The sequence below is a fragment of the Mobula hypostoma genome, chromosome 1 (assembly GCF_963921235.1).
Source record: "Mobula hypostoma chromosome 1, sMobHyp1.1, whole genome shotgun sequence".
NCBI lineage: Eukaryota > Metazoa > Chordata > Chondrichthyes > Myliobatiformes > Myliobatidae > Mobula > Mobula hypostoma.
In genome coordinates this window covers 111,945,108-111,965,656 of record NC_086097.1, presented here as the reverse complement: position 1 = coordinate 111,965,656, position 20,549 = coordinate 111,945,108, and the positions used below count along the sequence as shown (strand labels likewise).

Genomic DNA, 20,549 nt, shown 5'->3' with positions numbered 1-20,549 from the left:
AGGCCAGGGAGTGGGGCTGAGGAGGGGAAGAAAGGATCAGCCATGATTGAATGGATGAGCAGAGTCGATGGGCAAATGGCCTAATTCTGCTCCTATGTCTTTTGGTCTTGCATTTATTATCAAAGTATGTACACGTTATACAACCCTGAGATTCGTCTCCTTACAGGCAGCCACAAAACAAAGAAATCCCAATAAAACCCATTTTTAAAAAGTCAAACATTCAATATGCAGTGAAAAAAAAACAAAATGCGCAACAATAAAAGTAAGTAAATAGTGTTCTGAACTGAAGTTTTATGGAAGGCATGAAGCCAGGCATCACTGCAGCTGGAACAGGCCATAGCCTCGGTCAGCACAGAGCTCAGTAAACGTCATGGACTAGTGAGCAGAACTGGGCAGAACCGGCCCATCACTCACCTCAGGTCTTGACACCCTGATCTTTACAATCTAGCCCGGCACATAAATGTTTCCACTCTGGAAATGTAATGTGACAAAAAGCCTCACCTCACCATCCTTACCATCCAGGACCCGCCCTCTTCCCACTGATACCATCAAGAGCTTGAAGACACAGACTCGACAATTTAGAACAGCTTCTTCCACTCTGCCGTCAGGTTTCTGAACAATCCATAAATGCACCAACTCACTATCCATTTTTTGTACGATTTTAATAGTAATTTAGTTTTTTATGCCTTGCACCATACTGCTGCCACAAAAGCAACAAATTTCAAGACGTGTTGGTGATAATAAATCTGATCCTAATGTAATTTCTAGATACGTTTATACTTCACGAATCGAGATGGCAAAGTAGCACTGCAGTGTTACAGTGCTCTTGTTCATTCTGGAAGTAAAGTTAATAGTTGCAAGGCAGGTTTTCACAATACTCACTTAGCCAACAAGTCCATGAGGTATCCCGGTGTAGTGGGGTCAGGTCGTAGTGGAGGTCCCATGACATAAGCTGCAGCTTTGCGCCAGTCTTTGTCCCAATATGCAGTCCCATCAGTTCCTAGACTGGCTGCAATAGGTTCCCCAAAAACAACCTTCCCTAGAAGTAAAAATTTTGTAGGAGACACAACTAATTAGATCACAAAATACACAACTTCTCAATGAAGGTATTGCTGTTCTTGTGTGTTAGTATGAATATAAATTTCACTGAAACTCCCACAACCACAGTCAACCAGAAGTGCCAGATAGACTATCCATTTCAGTTTCCTTCTGAATTCAAGGTACATTTATTATCGAAGTCTGTATACCATATACAACCTTGAGGTTCATCTACTTGCAAGCACCCACAAAACAAAGAAATGTAACAGAATCCATGAAACCCTCCACACAAAGACTGTCAAACACCCAATGTGCAAAAAAAATGGATGCAGCGAAGTCTCTAGAAATCAACAATATTGTAGCTCTGATGGTCTGTGTTCTGAAACTCTTAAGCTTCCCTCACCAAATTTCAGTAAAGCTACAACATGGTCACCCACCTGTGGAAATATCATCGTCACCCAGATATGTTCCAATCAGTCACCTCTCAATTACCAGCAGAGTGATACATGCAGTCATTGACAGTGTCATCAAAAATAACCAACTCATTATGCTCAGTTTGGTTTCACCAGAACCACATAGTTCCAGAAATCATCACATTCTTAGTCCAATAAAAGAGAATCTAAAAATATAACCTTGGAAAAAGGAACTTGTGCTTTCCTGGCGTATATACCACATAAACTCTTCTCAGGCTCCCAGCCGGGTCCAGATGTCAATTTTAACTGACGTTTTGATTACTAACTCCGCCATCTTCATCAGAGATGATACCTAGGCATGTCTAAACTGGTGGTATATACACTCAATTCCCGTTGTCTGTCTGTCCCTACTTTAACACCATAAGTCAGCTTATATTTTGTTTATGTCTTCCCTCTTGCTGTGTGATACTTCTGTGTACCTTTATTAGGGAGGGGGAGAGAGAGAGAGAGAGAGAGAGAGAGAGAGAGAGAGAAAGAAAGAAAGAGAGAGAGACTGTGTTATGTTGAATTGTCGGGAGAACAACTAGTTTTTGTTGTACTGGAGATCATGGTCTTTCTTGGAACCTTTGCTATTGCTTACTTGGTGGGTAGAGGGTGCTGAAACTTTTTGCTGAAATAAGTGGGGAGAGAGAGTGTCAATGATTGCTGCTGCTCCTGCATGGGAGGGGGAGCAGGGAGTTTTGGGGTTCTAACTTTTTTTACTGTCATTTATTCTTTGGGGCACTCTTCTGTTTTCATGGATGTCTGTGAAGAACAAAAATTTCAGGTTGTATACTATATACATTCTCAGATATTAAATGGAATTATTGAACTGTTGATTGGTTGAGGACTAACCAAACAGATTTCCGCTGTCCCACCTTATTTAAAAATTGCATTCCAATTCTTACCTAGAGCAAGAATTTCATCTTTGTTGTAATTTCTATTCTCTAGTCTTAATTCCAATGGCTTCCTTCACCAGGTGTTCCCAAAAGCCATTGGCGTAGGACAGTAGTTCTGTGCTGTCAAAGTCAATCCTGCGGTCATTGCTGTAAACCCAACTGTGCTGACTCTCAATTCATCTTTGACCTGCATAAACTGGGATTTGAGTTCTTTGCAGGTTTGTGGATGGTACTTATCCAGTATTTTTTCAGGATCCTGGTGATTCTTCCAGAAACCGTGGAAATATAGGGAAGACAGGTGACAGCAGCAGGTTACTCCTCATTGTTAGGTTTCCTGGTTTTTCTGTTGGTCCTTTTAAAGGCCCAATTGATTTCCTTCATCTTGTAGCCCTTCTGTAGGAAGTTTCTGCATAATTGTCATTTCCTCGTGGAGACTGTCCACATCTGAAATAGTTTTCTCACGGTTATTCAAAGTAGAAAGAACTGCTGTGCATTGGGAGACATGAGATAGTGTCTGTTATTGTTGAAATACAAGTCCGTCCAGTTCCTATCATAATAGAATGTCCAGGAACGGGAGGCAACCATTCTTCTCTGTCTCCGTCATAAATTGAATGTTTGGATGTATGCTGTTCAGATGATTGTGGAACTGTCAGAGTGCCTGGAGTCCATATGACCACACTACAAAAGGTGTTATTGACGTATCTGAAGAAGCATTTGGGGCGCAAGGGAGATAAGCTCAGTGCCCTGTCCTCAAAGTCTTCCATGTAGAAATTAGCAATAGCCGGCGACAAGGGGGAGATCCATCCATTTGTTCATAGTAGTTCCCCTTATAGAGGAAGTATGTCGACGTAAGGGTGTTCAGAAAGGTCAATGATACCCTTATCAAACCCTGACCACAGGAGGAGGAGTTTCCTTAATGAAAACTCACGTGAACAGGGACACCACATAGAAACTCACCATTATTGGTACTGGAATACCAATAAATACTATCCACAAACCCGTAAGGAATCTCAAATCCCATCTTATGCAGGATAAAGGTGGCCTGGGACTCAGGACAGCTGGCGTTTACAGAGCAGCTTATGTCAGCCAGACATGGAGCATGGTGGAAACCCACATCAAGGAGCATAGGAGGTGTACCTGTTTGGGTTTCCTGGAGAAATCAGCAGTAGCAAAACATTGCATATGTAATTACTACAGGATTGATTTCGACAGCCCAGAAGTACTGTGCCACGCCAATGGATTTTGGGACCACCTGGACAGGAAGCCATTGAAATAAGACTAGAGAATAAGAATTTCAACAAAGATGAAGGTCTCGATCTAAGTAAGAACTGAAATATGATTTTAATCAAGGTGGGACAGCAGAAACCGGACTGGTTGAGAACTAACCAATCAAGAGGGATGAATGATGGAAGTTGAGTATATATACCACTGAACTAGACATGCCTAGGCATCATCCCTGATGAAGATGGTGGAATTTGTCATTGAACATCAGTTCAAGTCAACATCTGGACATGGCTGGATGCCCAATAACCTTGGATTTCAAAGGGATTATCAATACTGATTCCTCCACCATTAACATACAGGGGATTCCAATGATCATAAATTCCACTGAACCAGCCACATAAGTAGCATGGCTACAAGGTCAAGTCAGAGGCTGGATACACTCTGGTGAGTGCCTTGACTAATATATGACATAGGAGTAGAATTAGGCCATTTGACCAATTGAGTCCTCTCCTTCATTCAATCATAGTTGATTTATTAACCCTGTCAGCCCCAATCTCCTGCCTTCTCTCCATTTCCTTTGATAGCTTTACTGATGAAGAACATACCAACCTCTGATTTAAGTATATTCAATGACTTGGCCTGCACAGCTAGCAAACTAGTTAATAGGTGCTGATTAAACTAGTTAACAGACGCTAAAGACAGAAAATGTGTTTTGCAATTACTCCTAAAAAGTGCTGTTTCTTGGTCTTCTTTAACTTTGTATGTTCATGTGTCATTTCTAAGTTAATGTAAGAAGTAAGATGATCCCTTTCTAAATGATCTGTTTCAATTCATCTTATGTTAACACTCCTTGGGGAACCAAACTTGCTTTCAGAACTTTCTTTTGTCAATACTACTATGTTGATCTGAAACCAGCTGAGTAGATCTACAACCAAGTAGAGTGGATTACGGTTAATTGGGACACATTGGGACCAGTACATATCGGCCCAATTAAGGAGTTGCCCCAATTAGCTGAAGTTTCATGGAAATAGTTAAAAAGATTTTTTTTAAAAAGCCAAACTACTGTTTAACTGAGTAACAAATGTACCAGTGACATGGTAGCAATCTGGTTAGCATAACACTTTGCGGTACAGGCAACATGGGTTCAATTCCCACCAGGAGTTTGTATGTTCTTCCCGTGACTGCATGGATTTCCTCTGAGTGCTCCAGTTTCCTCCTACAGTCCGAAGACTACCGGCTGGTAGGTGAATTGGTCATTGCAAATTGTCACACATGTTTAGGCTAGGATTAAATCAATTAAATAGGGATTGCTGGGTGGCATGGCTCAAAGGGCTGCAAGGGCCTATTCTGCACGAAATAAAATTTTTAAATGTATTTAAATACAACACAGAACAAATTAGAACATTACCAGTACAACTATCATACTTTAAATTTGTGTGTTGGTTCCCAATAGTCATCGATGAAGGAATCATAAACAAGAATTGTCTTGCTGCCCATTTCTTGCCAAAAATCACAGCTTTTTGAACACAAACATGCACAACTGATGCTATTTATAAACTGCTCGCTATAAGCACAATGTAGTGACTAATGGCCACGCAAGTGCACACGACTGACAGTAGTTAGAAACTGTTCAGAAACAGTCCCCTGTCCCAATTAAGCTTCATGTTGTCCCAAATAAATGAAGGGAATCCCAGCTACTTCCTCAATTAATTTTTGTTCTTGAAGAGTTGTCCCAAATAAATGGCTGCACCAATTAACGAATGGTACAATTATCCAGAATCCACTGTACTTCAAATGAGATATTGCAAAAATAGTCAAAATCTATAAATCTTAACTACACATGACCAAATTTTAGTGTTATCCTTCACAGAGCAGCTTTTTGATCACTTAGCTAATAAAATACCTTTATTAGTTAAGATGCATTTTCAATTAATATATATGCCCTTGACCATCGAGTGAGGTATCTGGCACCTACATGCGGTCACAAATGACATCTGAATTTACAGTGTTAATCTTAGTAACATAAATTATGTTGCTATGTTAAGCATATTCTGAAAATACTGAAGCATGTTGTGGAAATACTGAAACCTAACATCTTGACAGTTACAAACAACAAACAACAGGATTTCTGCAGATGCTGGAAATTCAAGCAACACACATCAAAATTGCTGGTGAACGCAGCAGGCCAGGCAGCATCTCTAGGAAGAGATACAGTCGACATTTCAGGCCGAGACCCTTCGTCAGGACTAACTGAAGGAAGAGTTAGTAAGAGATTTGAAAGTGGGAGGGGGAGGGGGAGATCCAAAATGATAGGAGAAGACAGGAGGGGGAGGGATGGAGCCCTTGGCTCCCCCTCCCCCTCCCACTTTCAAATCTCTTACTAACTCTTCCTTCAGTTAGTCCTGACGAAGGGTCTCGACCTGAAACGTTGACTGTAACTCTTCCTAGAGATGCTGCCTGGCCTGCTGCATTCACCAGCAACTTTGATGTGTGGATCTTGACAGTTAATTTCCTTAGTTTTATTCTAGTCCATATTTATACATACTCACTTACCATATACTCATTAACTCTTTTTTTTCATTATTTGATCATACATTCTGCAATATTTTCACATGTATTGATTGGCTTATTTTAACAATAGAGCAAAAGACATTCAAAAAGGGAGAAAGAGGCATTCTGACCATTTTGCATAATGTCCACAAAACATCCCAAACATACATACATCACAAAGGTAACAGGTTTGCAACTGTGCTGGATTTTGTTCAAAAAACATTCATTCAGTGTTAGTTCTCAGTTCGATGCCAAGTAATCCCTCTCAAATATCCACATTTCACCTTTAAAAGAATTACTTCCTACTGTGGGGTGGAGACCACATTATCATCGGAATTCAATTCATTCCAGGACAAATGAGTGTACATCATCCTGAATTTTCTTGAAGGTGAGTTCCAAAGGACAGGAAATGACCCAAAATGGTTTATGTCACATTTTACTTCGGGGGATAAATGTTTTCAATCAGATATGCTGAATAAAATGCAATGCAAGTAAAGCTCCAGACATGTAATTCTATTTGTTGTTAGGCTGAGTAGCCTGTAACTGCTGAGTGTGTGTCTGAAGAGTGTAAGATTGGACAGAATCTTCACAAGTCTTGCTTTTCTTTCAGCCAGTAATCTAGGATGCATCCATCTGGTCCACATGACTTTTCAACTTTCAGCACCCACTTCCTGTAAGTACCACTTCTTTATCCATTTTTATCTTATTAATCTAATCCCTGCCCCTTGCTTTATTACTATATTGACAGTGCATTCTTCTTCAGTAAAGACAGTCTTCAAGACAAGACATGACTGAAGAATTTAAAACTAGCACCATTATTGGTATTCAGAGAAGTCACTGTGTCTCTGTGCTCTGCCATTTTGTTTCATTGTGATCACATACTCACACCACAACAGAGGGGTCAGTAAATTGGTATTGGATGAATTATATAAGCTCATGAATGCTACAAATCCATCTATGATTGTATCTTCAGTGCAGCTCCCCCAGAGAGAAAAGGCTCAGAGAATTAACATTCCAGTACATAACACAGCATATTAATAAATGAGTAAATTATTGTCATGTATTTCAGTACAGTAAAAAATTTTGTTTTGCATGCCATCCATACAGATCATTTCATTCCAATGGTGCTCTGAGGGATGTGTTGAAAATGTGAGGAAGACCATAAATCAACAGTGCAAGGAAGAAATGGGATTGACTGTCTACCATTTCTTACCTTCTCTCCGTGCACTAGCAATCACTTTAGCAGCAGATTTACTCATTACGTGGACTATATAGATGGGACAGTTAACAAAACTGGCTATAGTAATTGCCCTTTGTGTGGCTTCAGCCTCTACTGCTTCAGGTCGACAAAGCTCATGACCTTCAGGTCCAAAAATTCCCATTGCAAGCATCTGCTTTGCACCCTGCAAAAACAAACAAATAAATAAATAGAACTGAAGATTTTATTAAATACTATGGTAGAAAGCAGAAGTCAGCAAAAACTTACAACATTCTTCAATTTTTGCTCAAATTCCTGCTTTAGGCCAGGAAGAAGTCAGCTGCAGGTACCCTCCATCTCAGAAACTATCCTGACTTAGAAAATTACTGCTGCTTTTTCTATTGTCATTGGGTCTAAATTCTGAAACTTTCTAATCAGCGGCATTGTGGCAGTACTTCACTTCAGTGACCTCCCTCCTCCCCCCCCCCCACCCCAGTTATAGGACTGAGCTCTCAGTGGCATCAAGCGCCCTCTTCACTAAATCCTATACCTGTCCTATTTCATTTTTCCTACATTCTCATCAACTGTCCAAGTTTCTACCATTTACTGTATCTGCATTCCAGAGCGAACTTCCAATGGCCAATCAAACCTCCAACTGTCACATCTGTGGAACAAGAGAGGAAACACAGGCAATCACAGCTGGAGAATTACACACATTAACTGTTAAATTCAGTCTGTAAGGCTGAAATCACTGGAATGGTGAGGCAGCGGATTTACAAGTAGAACCATTATGCTAATCTCTGAGAAGACCAGAACTGTAACCTTCGGTCTATGACATTAACCATATATCTCTGCTACTAATTTCCCACCCTGGTCACAGACTCAGGTTGAACCATTGCCTTTGTCGTCAGCTGCCTGGTTGATTCAGAGCCAGTCTTCCAAACCCATTCACTCTGTTATACAGTCTTCCTCCACACATATAATATAGCCTGGCACTGCCCCTACATCTGGTGCTGAAACCTTCTCTCACATTTTTGTAAACTCTAGAGCATGAACATACTCCCCAATTCTTCCTTCCATTATTTTCATTGTCCTAACCCATGCTAATGTCTTTGCTTAGCTACATGGGAATGCTGCCTTCAAATGTCTTCAATTAGAAGTCTTCACCTGTGAATTTAAGCCATCGCTCCAAATATTTCTTGCTTTGGTTTTTCAAGTCCATCTGTGCTTCTTTGAAGCATCTATGCACGCCTTTTCCAGTTAAATGTGCTAACCAAATGCAGGCAGTTATTGCTTGTACCATTCAATTCAATCAGCGTGACACAGTAGCAAGTGGTTAGTTAGCATATCGCTTTACACCGCCAGCAATCTCCAATCAAGGTTCAACTCCCATCTCCGACAGCAAGGATTTGTACATTTTCCCTGTGACTGTGTGGGTGTCCTCTGAGTTCCCCAGTTTCCTCCCACATTCCAAAGACATACTGTTAGGATTAGTAAGTTATGGGCACTATGCTATGTTGGCACCAGTAGTGTAGTGACGTTTGCCGGCTGCCCAGAACATACCTCATTGATTTGATTTAGTACAGTCTATGCATTTCATTATCCAAGCATTTGTCCCTTTTGATTTGTGAAATGATTGTAAAATCAATGAAGTTATATGGAGGGGCGAATTTACCACCCAAATGTCTACCCTTCCTGATACAGCATTAAGGGCTGTATGCTAAATACATTTGGATCCACTCTTCAACAAGTCACTGTGCCACCTGTGGCACCAATAACAACTGACAAAGAATCACAGTACAACAGAAGTGTATAGGACAGATACTAGTACAAGCCATTTTAATTCATCTTGTTCCTACTGACCTTGATGCCTGTCTATGCTAATCTTATTTTAATACATACTGTATCCTTCTGCATTACCTCCTCTGTAAGTTCATCCCAGTCAGTTCCTGTTGCACACTCTCTATTGCTAGCACATCCTTCCTGTACTGTGATAATAAGAACTACACACAACTAAGTGCAGTCTAACCAATGTTTTGTACAACTACAACATGACAACCCAACATGTCTTGGTCTATGAAGATGAGCACATCAAATGCCTTCTTCTTCAACATATCAGGGAGCTATGGATTTACAATCAAAGTCTCTCTGTAAACCAATGCTCCTAATGCCCCTGCCATTTACTCTATATGACCAACCAGAATTTGGCCTCCCAAAGTACATTACATCTGGGTTTGATTCCATCCGTCACTGTTCTGCCCAATTTTCCAGATGATTTATATCCCACTTGTATCCCTTGACAATCATCTTCACTATCTGTCACTTCACTAACATTTGTGTTATCGGCAAACTTGCCAATCATCCAAGACTGTTATGCATTACAACCTACAAAAGGTACCAGCACCAATCCTATGGAACACCACTTGGTACAGACTTCCAGTCATGAAAACATCCTCTGCCTCTTAATTTGCCAACGTGCCTCGGATCTATTTACATTAAACTTCTGGACCAACACAGCATACAGGACCTAGTCAAAACCCTTAATATAGTCCATCTAAATTACATCTACTGCTCTACCCTCATCAATTTTCTGAGATACCTCCTCAGGAAATGCAGCTTTGTGAGACATGATCTCCCCTGCGCACAAGTACACTGACTTTTTCTCATCGTTCCTTGCAAGTGAATATAAATCCTGTTCTTCAGATTCCTTTCCATCAACTTTCAGTTACCGACAATATATATTAATGACTTGGATGAGGGAATTAAATGCAGCATCTCCAAGTTTGCGGATGACACGAAGCTGGGTGGCAGTGTTAGCAGTGAGGAGGATGCTAAGAGGATGCAGGGTGACTTGGATAGGTTGGGTGAGTGGGCAAACACATGGCAGATGCAATTTAATGTGGATAAATGTGAAGTTATCCACTTTGGTGGCAAAAATAGGAAAACAGATTATTATCTGAATGGTGGCCGATTAGGAAAAGGGGAGGTGCAACGAGACCTGGGTGTCATTATACACCAGTCATTGAAAGTGGGCATGCAGGTACAGCAGGCGGTGAAAAAGGCGAACGGTATGCTGGCATTTATAGCGAGAGGATTCGAGTACAGGAGCAGGGAGGTACTACTGCAGTTGTACAAGGCCTTGGTGAGACCACACCTGGAGTATTGTGTGCAGTTTTGGTCCCCTAATCTGAGGAAAGACATCTTTGCCATAGAGGGAGTACAAAGAAGGTTCACCAGATTGATTCCTGGGATGGCAGGTCTTTCATATGAAGAAAGACTGGATGAACTGGGCTTGTACTCGTTGGAATTTAGAAGATTGAGGGGGGATCTGATTGAAACGTATAAGGTCCTAAGGGGATTGGACAGGCTGGATGCGGGAAGATTGTTCCTGATGTTGGGGAGGTCCAGAACGAGGGGTCACAGTTTGAGGATAGAGGGGAAGCCTTTTAGGACCGAGATTAGGAAAAACTTCTTCACACAGAGAGTGGTGAATCTGTGGAATTCTCTGCCACAGCAAACTGTTGAGGCCAGTTCATTAGCTATGTTTAAAAGGAAGTTAGATATGGCCCTTGTGGCTACAGGGGTCAGGGGGTATGGAGGGAAGGCTGGGTTCTGAGTTGGATGATCAGCCATGATCATAATAAATGGCGGTGCAGGCTCGAAGGGCCGAATGGCCTACTCCTGCACCTATTTTCTATGATATAAGGCTCACCAGCCTGTAGTTCCCAGGCTTATCCCCTACTAGCTTTTGGAACAAGGCAACAGAATTAGCTAGTCTCTAGTTTTCTGGTGCCATACCTGAGGTTAACTTTGCAATTATGATGTAATTTTAGCAAGTAACCATTATAGAAATTCAGAATTATGCCACAGAAGGAAGTCATTCATCCTTCACTACTACAGCAATCCCATTGATCTGACCTTTCCCTATTGTCTTTCACTTTTCCTTCTTTAAACAGAGATCAAGTCATCCCTTCCTAATCCATTCTGAAAATCAGGGAAACAAAATTCCAAGTCGGTAGGAAGTGAGAGTCTGTATTCAAACAACTGTCCTATCCTGGTGAAAGGTTACGTTCAAGTTTATTGTCATTCAACTATACACACGTATACAACTAAACAAAACAATGCTCCTCTGGGACCAAGGTAAAACAAAAAACAGATATTACATGAAGTAACGTTAACACAATATTATTAACAGATAATAACAAATATATTCTGAAAGTGCATATACAACATGTAGTTAAATATACATGGACTTTCGGTGAGGCACGAGGCAAGATGGCAGCACGGCACTGAGCGCTGACATATAACCCTCCTTTTTCAAGTTCTTTAGGGTTGGTAGACAGTCTTAATACAAGGTTGAGTTGGAGAAAGATCTAACTAAAGACATGGCTTCAAAAAAAGATCCAAATTCAACCAGGAAACAAGATACCAGCAGACAGCACCAAGCTAGCGATTCATCCGAGGAAATAGCTATGCTAACTAAGCAAACAATGGCAACGGAGATGGAATTGCTGCAAGAAGCGGTAGCCCACATGCTAAAGGAGTTGCTGGAAAAGGCTCTCGACCCCATACAGAATTATATGGCAGAGAATGGCAACATCCTCCAGTCGTTAAAGGAGCAAGCGGACATTCACGCTAAAAAAATTAGCACGGTCTTCAATAAAATAGACAACATTCAGGTTTGCTTATGCAAGAATGAGGAAGTTACTAACTCCTGTCTCGTGGAGGTGTCTAAGATATGGAATAAGTTAAACAACCTGGAGGACAGATCCAGGAGAAACAATGTACGGCTGGTCAACTTACCGACAGACGCTGAGGGTAACGTTCCAAGAGGTTACCTCCAGAAGATGCTGCCTAATTGGATTTCAGCACTCAAGAATTCCCACAGCACTCCATTGGAGGTTGATAGAGCACATAGGATCTTTTCCAACAACACCTCAAGACCCCGGACCATGATTTTTAGGCTTCTACAGTACACTGGCAGGCTATCCTGGAGGGCACGAGGAAAGCCAAACCTACTCTCCCTGATGGCACCCAGCTGCAGTTCTTCACCAACTACAGCCCCAGCATGATGCAGGAATGGCAGGGATACAAGGAAATCCGCGCTAAGCTTCCACAGAAGAGGATCGACTCGTTCCTCATATACCCGGCGATTTTGAGAGTGAATATCAAGGGCATGAAGACGCTGTTTAACTCGGCAGAGGAAGCAAAAGAAGCTCTGAAATCATCGGTGCTGGGAGATGTGGAAGAAGACCCTGGGCAAAGTCCACATGCCCCTCGGGAGGAGATGGAACTGCATTAAGAGCTCGGACCAGCCTGTATATGCAATCTAACAGGCATGGGCAAGTTAACATCCTGGGTGTGAAGTTTTCTGGTTATTCTTTTATTGGAAAGTCATTCGTTGCACTTTTGTATTTAGTTAATTAAGGAGCCAATTTGTTTCTGACTATTGCAGGTCAGAGTTTTAAGGTGATATTCAATATACCCAAATGTAATACTTCATCGAGAATGAAGCTGAAAAACAGCGGTTTCTTCTGACTAACTTTAGAACGTTATGTCTCCAGTAGACTTGTTTACGTTCCTGGGCACCAGATAAGACGTAATTGGCGCCATCACTAAGCAACTGTCTTGATTAGGTGTTATACTATATTTGAGACGGAAACAGTTTTAATTATATAGGTTAACAGGTTTGTCCAGGTTTCTTCTTTCTTATCTTTTTGATATGATTGTCCATGAGAACTACTTTGCCTTTCTAATTTGTTGGTGCTGGGGGGGCGGTTAATGTCAGTGTTCAGTGTCTGACATTGCTAAATGACACTTACAGATGTTACAAAGTAAAGGGTTGAATGGGAGGAGGGGTAGGAAGGGGGTAACTCAGGGCTCCACCACCAATTTACAACAACAGATCCAGGGGAAGATGAGCAACACAGATAAATTAGAAAATCTTACTATTGTATCACTTAATGTTAGAGGATTAAACTCTCCCTACAAGCGTTCAAAGGTTTTAAATTTCTTACGCAGAAAGAAAATAGATATCGCGCTGTTACAGGAAACACATCTTAAACCTAATGACATTCCCAGGGTTCAAAACTGCTTTTATAAACCCATTATAGCATCAGCTGATGGTACTCGTATGAAAGGAGTTATGATATTAACAAGACGTAATATTAATGTTTCAATTGAAAGGACTGGCGCTGACAATAAAGGACGTCTAGCTTTTTGCTGTATATCCATTCAGGGTAAAAAAGTTGCATTCATTAACTTACATGCCCCAACTATATTCGAGGTTGAATTTTTTCCCTTAATTACCTCACAATTACTGAAGTTAAGTGACTACTAACTATATGTTGGTTCGGACATGAATGCTTTGGTAAACATTAACCTCGATAAATCTTCCTCAACTATATCAAGCTCTCAAGAATCTGCTTCCAAAGCACTTAATCTATTTCTAACAGATTTAAATTTAACTGATGTATGGAGGGTACATAATCCTTCTGCTAAAGACTATACCTTCTTCTCCACAAGACATAAAACTTTCTCTCAGATAGATTACATTCTTATATTCTCCAGTCTGCTGCCTTTAATACACTCAATAGCATTTTTGCCCAGGCCTCTATCTGATCACAACCCAGTCATATCTACTTTTAATTATGGCAAAATTAAAAATAAGGCTACTAGTTGGAGGTTTAACTCCACCCTTCTAAAAAACGATGAATTTCTATCACAACTGAGAACAAAACTGACAGAATTTATAAATTTAAATAAAAATAGTGTCTCAGGTGTGACAGTGATTTGGGCCTCCATCAAGGGTTTCTTACGAAATAACACCCTAAGGTCAGTTCTCACCTACATAAAAGCCAGCTTCAAAAGATTCCCACCCTAGAAGAAAAATGTAAGGTTTTGGAGAATGATCTCAAAAGGATATAGAAAAATAGAAACATAGAAAATAGGTGCAGGAGTAGGCCATTCGGACCTTTGAGCCTGCACCGCCATTTATTATGATCATGGCTGATCATCCAACTCAGAACCCCGCCCCAGCCTTCCCTCCATACCCCCTGACCCCTGTAGCCACAAGGGCCATATCTAACTCCCTCTTAAACATAGCCAATGAACTGGCCTCAACTGTTTGCTGTGGCAGAGAATTCCACAGATTCACCACTCTCTGTGTGAAGAAGTTTTTCCTAATCTCGGTCCTAAAAGGCTTCCCCTCTATCCTCAAACTGTGACCCCTCGTTCTGGACCTCCCCAACATCGGAAACAATCTTCCCGCATCCAGCCTGTCCAATCCCCTTAGGATCTTATACGTTTCAATCAGATCCCCCCTCAATCTTCTAAATTCCAACGAGTACAAGCCCAGTTCATCCAGTCTTTCTTCATATGAAAGACCTGCCATCCCAGGAATCAATCTGGTGAACCTTCTTTGTACTCCCTCTATGGCAAAGATGTCTTTCCTCCGATTAGGGGACCAAAACTGCACACAATACTCCAGGTGTGGTCTCACCAAGGCCTTGTACAACTGCAGTAGTACCTCCCTGCTCCTGTACTCGAATCCTCTCGCTATAAATGCCAGCATACCGTTCGCCTTTTTCACCGCCTGCTGTACCTGCATGCCCACTTTCAATGACTGGTGTATAATGACACCCAGGTCTCGTTGCACCTCCCCTTTTCCTATTCGGCCACCATTCAGATAATAATCTGTTTTCCTATTTTTGCCACCAAAGTGGATAACTTCACATTTATCCACATTAAATTGCATCTGCCATGAGTTTGCCCACTCACCCAACCTATCCAAGTCACTCTGCATCCTCTTAGCATCCTCCTCACTGCTAACACTGCCACCCAGCTTCGTGTCATCCGCAAACTTGGAGATGCTGCATTTAATTCCCTCATCCAAGTCATTAATATATATTGTAAACAACTGGGGTCCCAGCACTGAGCCTTGCGGTACCCCACTAGTCACCGCCTGCCATTCTGAAAAGGTCCCGTTTATTCCCACTCTTTGCTTCCTGTCTGCTAACCAATTCTCCACCCACACCAATACCTTACCCCCAATACCGTGTGCTTTAAGTTTGCACACTAATCTCCTGTGTGGGACCTTGTCAAAAGCCTTTTGAAAATCCAAATATACCACATCCACTGGTTCTCCCCTATCCACTCTACTAGTTACATCCTCAAAAAATTCTATGAGATTCGTCAGACATGATTTTCCTTTCACAAATCCATGCTGACTTTGTCCGATCATTTCACCGCTTTCCAAATGTGCTGTTATCACATCCTTGATAACTGACTCCAGCAGTTTCCCCACCACCGACGTTAGGCTAACCGGCCTATAATTCCCGGGTTTCTCTCTCCCTCCTTTTTTAAAAAGTGGGGTTACATTAGCCACCCTCCAATCCTCAGGAACTAGTCCAGAATCTAACGAGTTTTGAAAAATTATCACTAATGCATCCACTATTTCTTGGGCTACTTCCTTAAGCACTCTGGGATGCAGACCATCTGGCCCTGGGGATTTATCTGCCTTCAATCCCTTCAATTTACCTAACACCACTTCCCTACTAACACGTATTTCACTCAGTTCCTCCATCTCACTGGACCCTCTGTCCCTTACTATTTCTGGAAGATTATTTATGTCCTCCTTAGTGAAGACAGAACCAAAGTAATTATTCAATTGGTCTGCCATGTCCTTGCTCCCCATAATCAATTCACCTGTTTCTGTCTGCAGGGGACCTACATTTGTCTTTATCAGTCTTTTCCTTTTTACATATCTATAAAAGCTTTTACAGTCCGTTTTTATGTTCTCTGCCAGTTTTCTCTCATAATCTTTTTTCCCCTTCCTAATTAAGCCCTTTGTCCTCCTCTGCTGAACTCTGAATTTCTCCCAGTCCTCAGGTGAGCCACTTTCTCTGGATAATTTGTATGCTACTTCTTTGGAATTGTTACTATCCCTAATTTCTCTTGTCAGCCACGGGTGCACTACCTTCCTTGATTTATTCTTTTGCCAAACTGGGATGAACAATTGTTGTAGTTCATCCATGCAACCTTTAAATGCTTGCCATTGCATATCCACCGTCAATCCTTTAAGTGTCATTTGCCAGTCTATCTTAGCTAATTCACGTCTCATACCTTCAAAGTTACCCCTCTTTAAGTTCAGAACCTTTGTTTCTGAATTAACTGTGTCACTCTCCATGTTAATGAAGAATTCCACCATATTATGGTCACTCTTACCCAAGGGGCCTCTCACGACAAGATCGCTAATTAACCCTTCCTCATTGCTCAAAACCCAGTCCAGAATAGCCTGCTCTCTAGTCGGTTCCTCGACATGTTGGTTCAAAAAACCATCCCGCATACATTCCAAGAAATCCTCTTCCTCAGCACCTTTACCAATTTGGTTCACCCAGTCTACATGTAGATTGAAGTCACCCATTATAACTGCTGTTCCTTTATTGCACACATTTCTAATTTCCTGTTTAATACCATCTCCAACCTCACTACTACTGTTAGGTGGCCTGTACACAACTCCCACCAGCGTCTTCTGCCCCTTAGTGTTACGCAGCTCTACCCATATCGATTCCACATCTTCCCGGCTTATGTCCTTCCTTTCTATTGCGTTAATCTCTTTTTTAACCAGCAACGCCACCCCACCTCCCCTTCCTTCATGTCTATCCCTCCTGAATATTGAATATCCCTGAACGTTGAGCTCCCATCCCTGGTCACCCTGGAGCCATGTCTCTGTGATCCCAACTATATCATAATCATTAATAACAATCTGCACTTTCAATTCATTCACCTTATTACGAATGCTCCTTGCATTGACACATAAAGCCTTCAGGCACTCTTTTACAACTCTCTTAGCCCTTTTTAATGCTTGCCCTGGATTTGTCGGCCTGCCACTTTTACTTTTCTCCTTTGTACTTTTTGCTTCTACGCTCACTTTACACCCCTCTGTCTCTCTGCACTGGTTCCCATCCCTCTGTTGTGAACTAACCTCCTCACGCCTAGCCTCTTTAATTTGATTCCCACCCCCCAACCATTCTAGTTTAAAGTCACCTCAGTAGCCCCCGCTAATCTCCCTGCCAGGATATTGGTCCCCCTAGGATTCAAGTGTAACCCGTCCTTTTTGTACAGGTCACGCCTGCACCAATAGATATACACCATAACAAAAGGAAACAAGCTCAAAACAAAACAAGCAGAATTAAATGATTTATTAAGAAGCAGGGCAGAATATATGATCCATATAACCAAACATAAGTATTACACAGAAGGCAGCAGACCGAGCCATCTTTTAGCTCTAATGCTCAAACAACAGGAAGCTAAAAGGTCTATACCAGCGATTAGATGTGCTAAACATGGAGTAGTATCTTCAACAGAGCAAATAAATGAGATATTCAAGAACTACTTTAAAGAGCTGTATACAAGTGGTTCAGTTCCTTCTGAGAATGACTTCACAGATTTTTTTAGTGGATTAGACCTCCCTACATTGTCATTAGAGGACACCAAAGCTCTAGACTCTCCTATTACACTGGATGAGCTACTTAAAGCAGTCAAAGCTACAAATAAGGGCCGTATGCCAGGCATAGATGGCATACTTGTGGAACTTTACCTAGCACTTTGGGATATTCTTGGACCAGTATGGTTAGAAACATTAAATTATGCTTTTGGAAATGGCGCTTTCCATAGAGATCTAAACACAGCCCTGATCACAGTTATACCTGAGCCTGGTAAGGACCCCTTGGAGTGTGCCAATTACCATCTAATCTCCTTGATAAATGCTGACCTCAAGATATTTTCCAAAGTCTTAGCCAGTAGGCTTGAGACAGTACTTGGGAAAATAATTAGCCCAGATCAAACGGGCTTTATCGGGGGTATCTCGCATCTGATAATATTCGCCGGCTCTTACACATACTGAGTGCAACACATAAAATCCCGCCTGCCTGTGGCCTGCTATTTCTAGATGCTGAAAAAGCGTTTGATTGCCTTGGATAGCCATATCTTTGGAGAGTTCTAAAAGAATTTAAGTTCAGCGATAAATTTATCAATATGATTCAAACACTGTATGCTAATCCTTCAGCCCGGGTATGTGTGGGAGGAGGTTTCTCAGAGTTATTTTAATTTTTACTATATCTATTGAACTATTTGCACATTTAATTAGAAACTCTCCTCAGATCTCCCCTATTACAATAGGTACAACTTCACATTCGATATCACTACACGGACGACACGCTAGTTTATATGGCAAATGTTCAACAAACTCTCCCCGATGTTTTAAAAACACTGGAGCAATTTGGACTTTTTTCAGGATACAAAGTTAATTTGTCAAAATCAGCACTGATGCTGATTAATGCAGATAAAAGTAAGGTGTCTCTCCCTCCCCAGATTAGGGTTACAAATGAGGTCCTCTACTTGGGTATTAAAGTTAATACTTCCCTATCATCTGTGACTAAAACAAATTACTCTTTAATTCTGAAAAAATAGAATATATTAATAGATGGAGACACCTGCCAGCATCAATGAGCATCTTCCCCCGCATTAATTTTATCAGCTCAATGATCCCACTTGCACCTCCAACAGGATATTGGCAAAAACTGGACTCCTTACTATGATGCTATGTTTGGAATGGTAAACGACCCAATGTAAAATGGTCAGCTCTACAATTCAAAAAGTCGGATGGGAGATTGGCATGTCCAAATTTTAAATTGTATCAGTGGGCATTTGTATTAAAAAGTCTTAGCTATTGGATGGAGGAGGATAATGTTTCATCCTGGAAAAATATAGGACAAGAGCTAATGGCACCAATAAAGTTGAAGGGCTTTCTCCTTGTAGGTATGTCTACTAAAAAATGTGATTTGTATTACGGTCCAATTTTAACCCATATGCTACAAATGATTAGAGCAGCAGAAAAATTCCTAAAATTTAAAAGCGTATGGTGAAAATCATCTCCATTATGGAACAATAATCGTTTTCTACCTGGGGGGAAACCATTCACTAACAGAACTTGGGAGGATAAAGGTATTACTACTCTTCAAGATATTAATGGGGCAAGTATTATCCTTAGCTTTCAAGAACTGATATCTCAATATAATATTAATAAACACTCTCGTTTCTTCTACTTTAGAGTAAGATCAGCTTGTAAAGCCTACGGCATTCCCTGGGGGTCAGATTTAAAGGACCATCCCATTTTAAGTTGGATACAGAGTGCTCCTGGACAGATAGTGTCATATATCTATGATAAATTAAACTCCCAGAAATATATGCCCACATCAGGAATGAAAGCCTGGGATAGGGACATATCTGAATTGGGACAAGACTTAGACTGGGATGTGATTTGGGATAATGCTGCTGGTGATTGGAAAAACCCAAATCATCGGTATACACACTTGAAATTTTGTCATAGACCATATTTAACACCGAGAATTAGACATCAAATGGGACTGGTTCTTGACCCTTATTGCTCATTTTGCTCCCACAGAACAGTGGGCTCTTTTATACATGTTGTATGGGAATGTCCAGGGGTTTTTGGTTTGTGGGGGTAGGTTATCAGTACTCTTACAGAACTAACAGGGGTACAATTACCAATGGACCCCACTGTACAGCTTCTAAATGATGACTCCCACTTTTCCCTTACGGAAAATCATGCAAAATCTGGCTGGCAGGCCTGACTGCAGCTAAGAAGATTGTAGTCCAGCGTTGGAAACCTCCCCATGATATTTCAAATACTCACTGGCTTCAGAGCTTTTTGGACATTTCTTACCTGGAACTTTCGTCAGCAAGAGTAAATGATGCACGACCAAACACAATCTTAATGTGGACAAATTTGATATCTTACTTAAAAGATCTTTTGTTAAAATAGGAATGCTTTGTCTGTGTATGTACTACTATTCAGTTGGTTGGTGGAGGGGAGATGGATGGTGGGGAGAGAGGGGTGGAGGGGGGATGGTGATGAAGGTTGGGGGTGGCTGGGTTAAAGTCAAAATGTAATTGCCAATTGGTTGTATTGAATGTAATTTGTTGGTGTTGCAATAAAAAATTAATAATAAAAAATATACATCAGTATTACAGCTACTGGTGCTATCATAAATGATGAGTAGTGGGTGGTAGCAGGTTGTTCAGAAGCTTCATAGCCTGGGGGAAGAAGCCACCACCCAGCTGGAATATGAAACAGAGACTATACATGTTTTAGCACCATTTGAT

General features: G+C 41.2%; 1 protein-coding gene across 2 annotated transcripts in view; it reads right to left on the bottom strand.

Moving 5' to 3' along the window:
- dpys (dihydropyrimidinase) overlaps nt 1-20,549 on the bottom strand; it is a 76,083-nt gene that overhangs the window by 23,401 nt on the left and 32,133 nt on the right. For both annotated transcript variants that reach the window (XM_063054921.1, XM_063054920.1), the window contains exons 4-5: nt 7,377-7,566; nt 883-1,039 (exon numbers count right to left, since the gene is read on the bottom strand). In XM_063054921.1, coding sequence (XP_062910991.1) covers nt 883-1,039; nt 7,377-7,566 — 347 coding nt within the window. The remainder of the gene's footprint in view (nt 1-882; nt 1,040-7,376; nt 7,567-20,549) is intronic.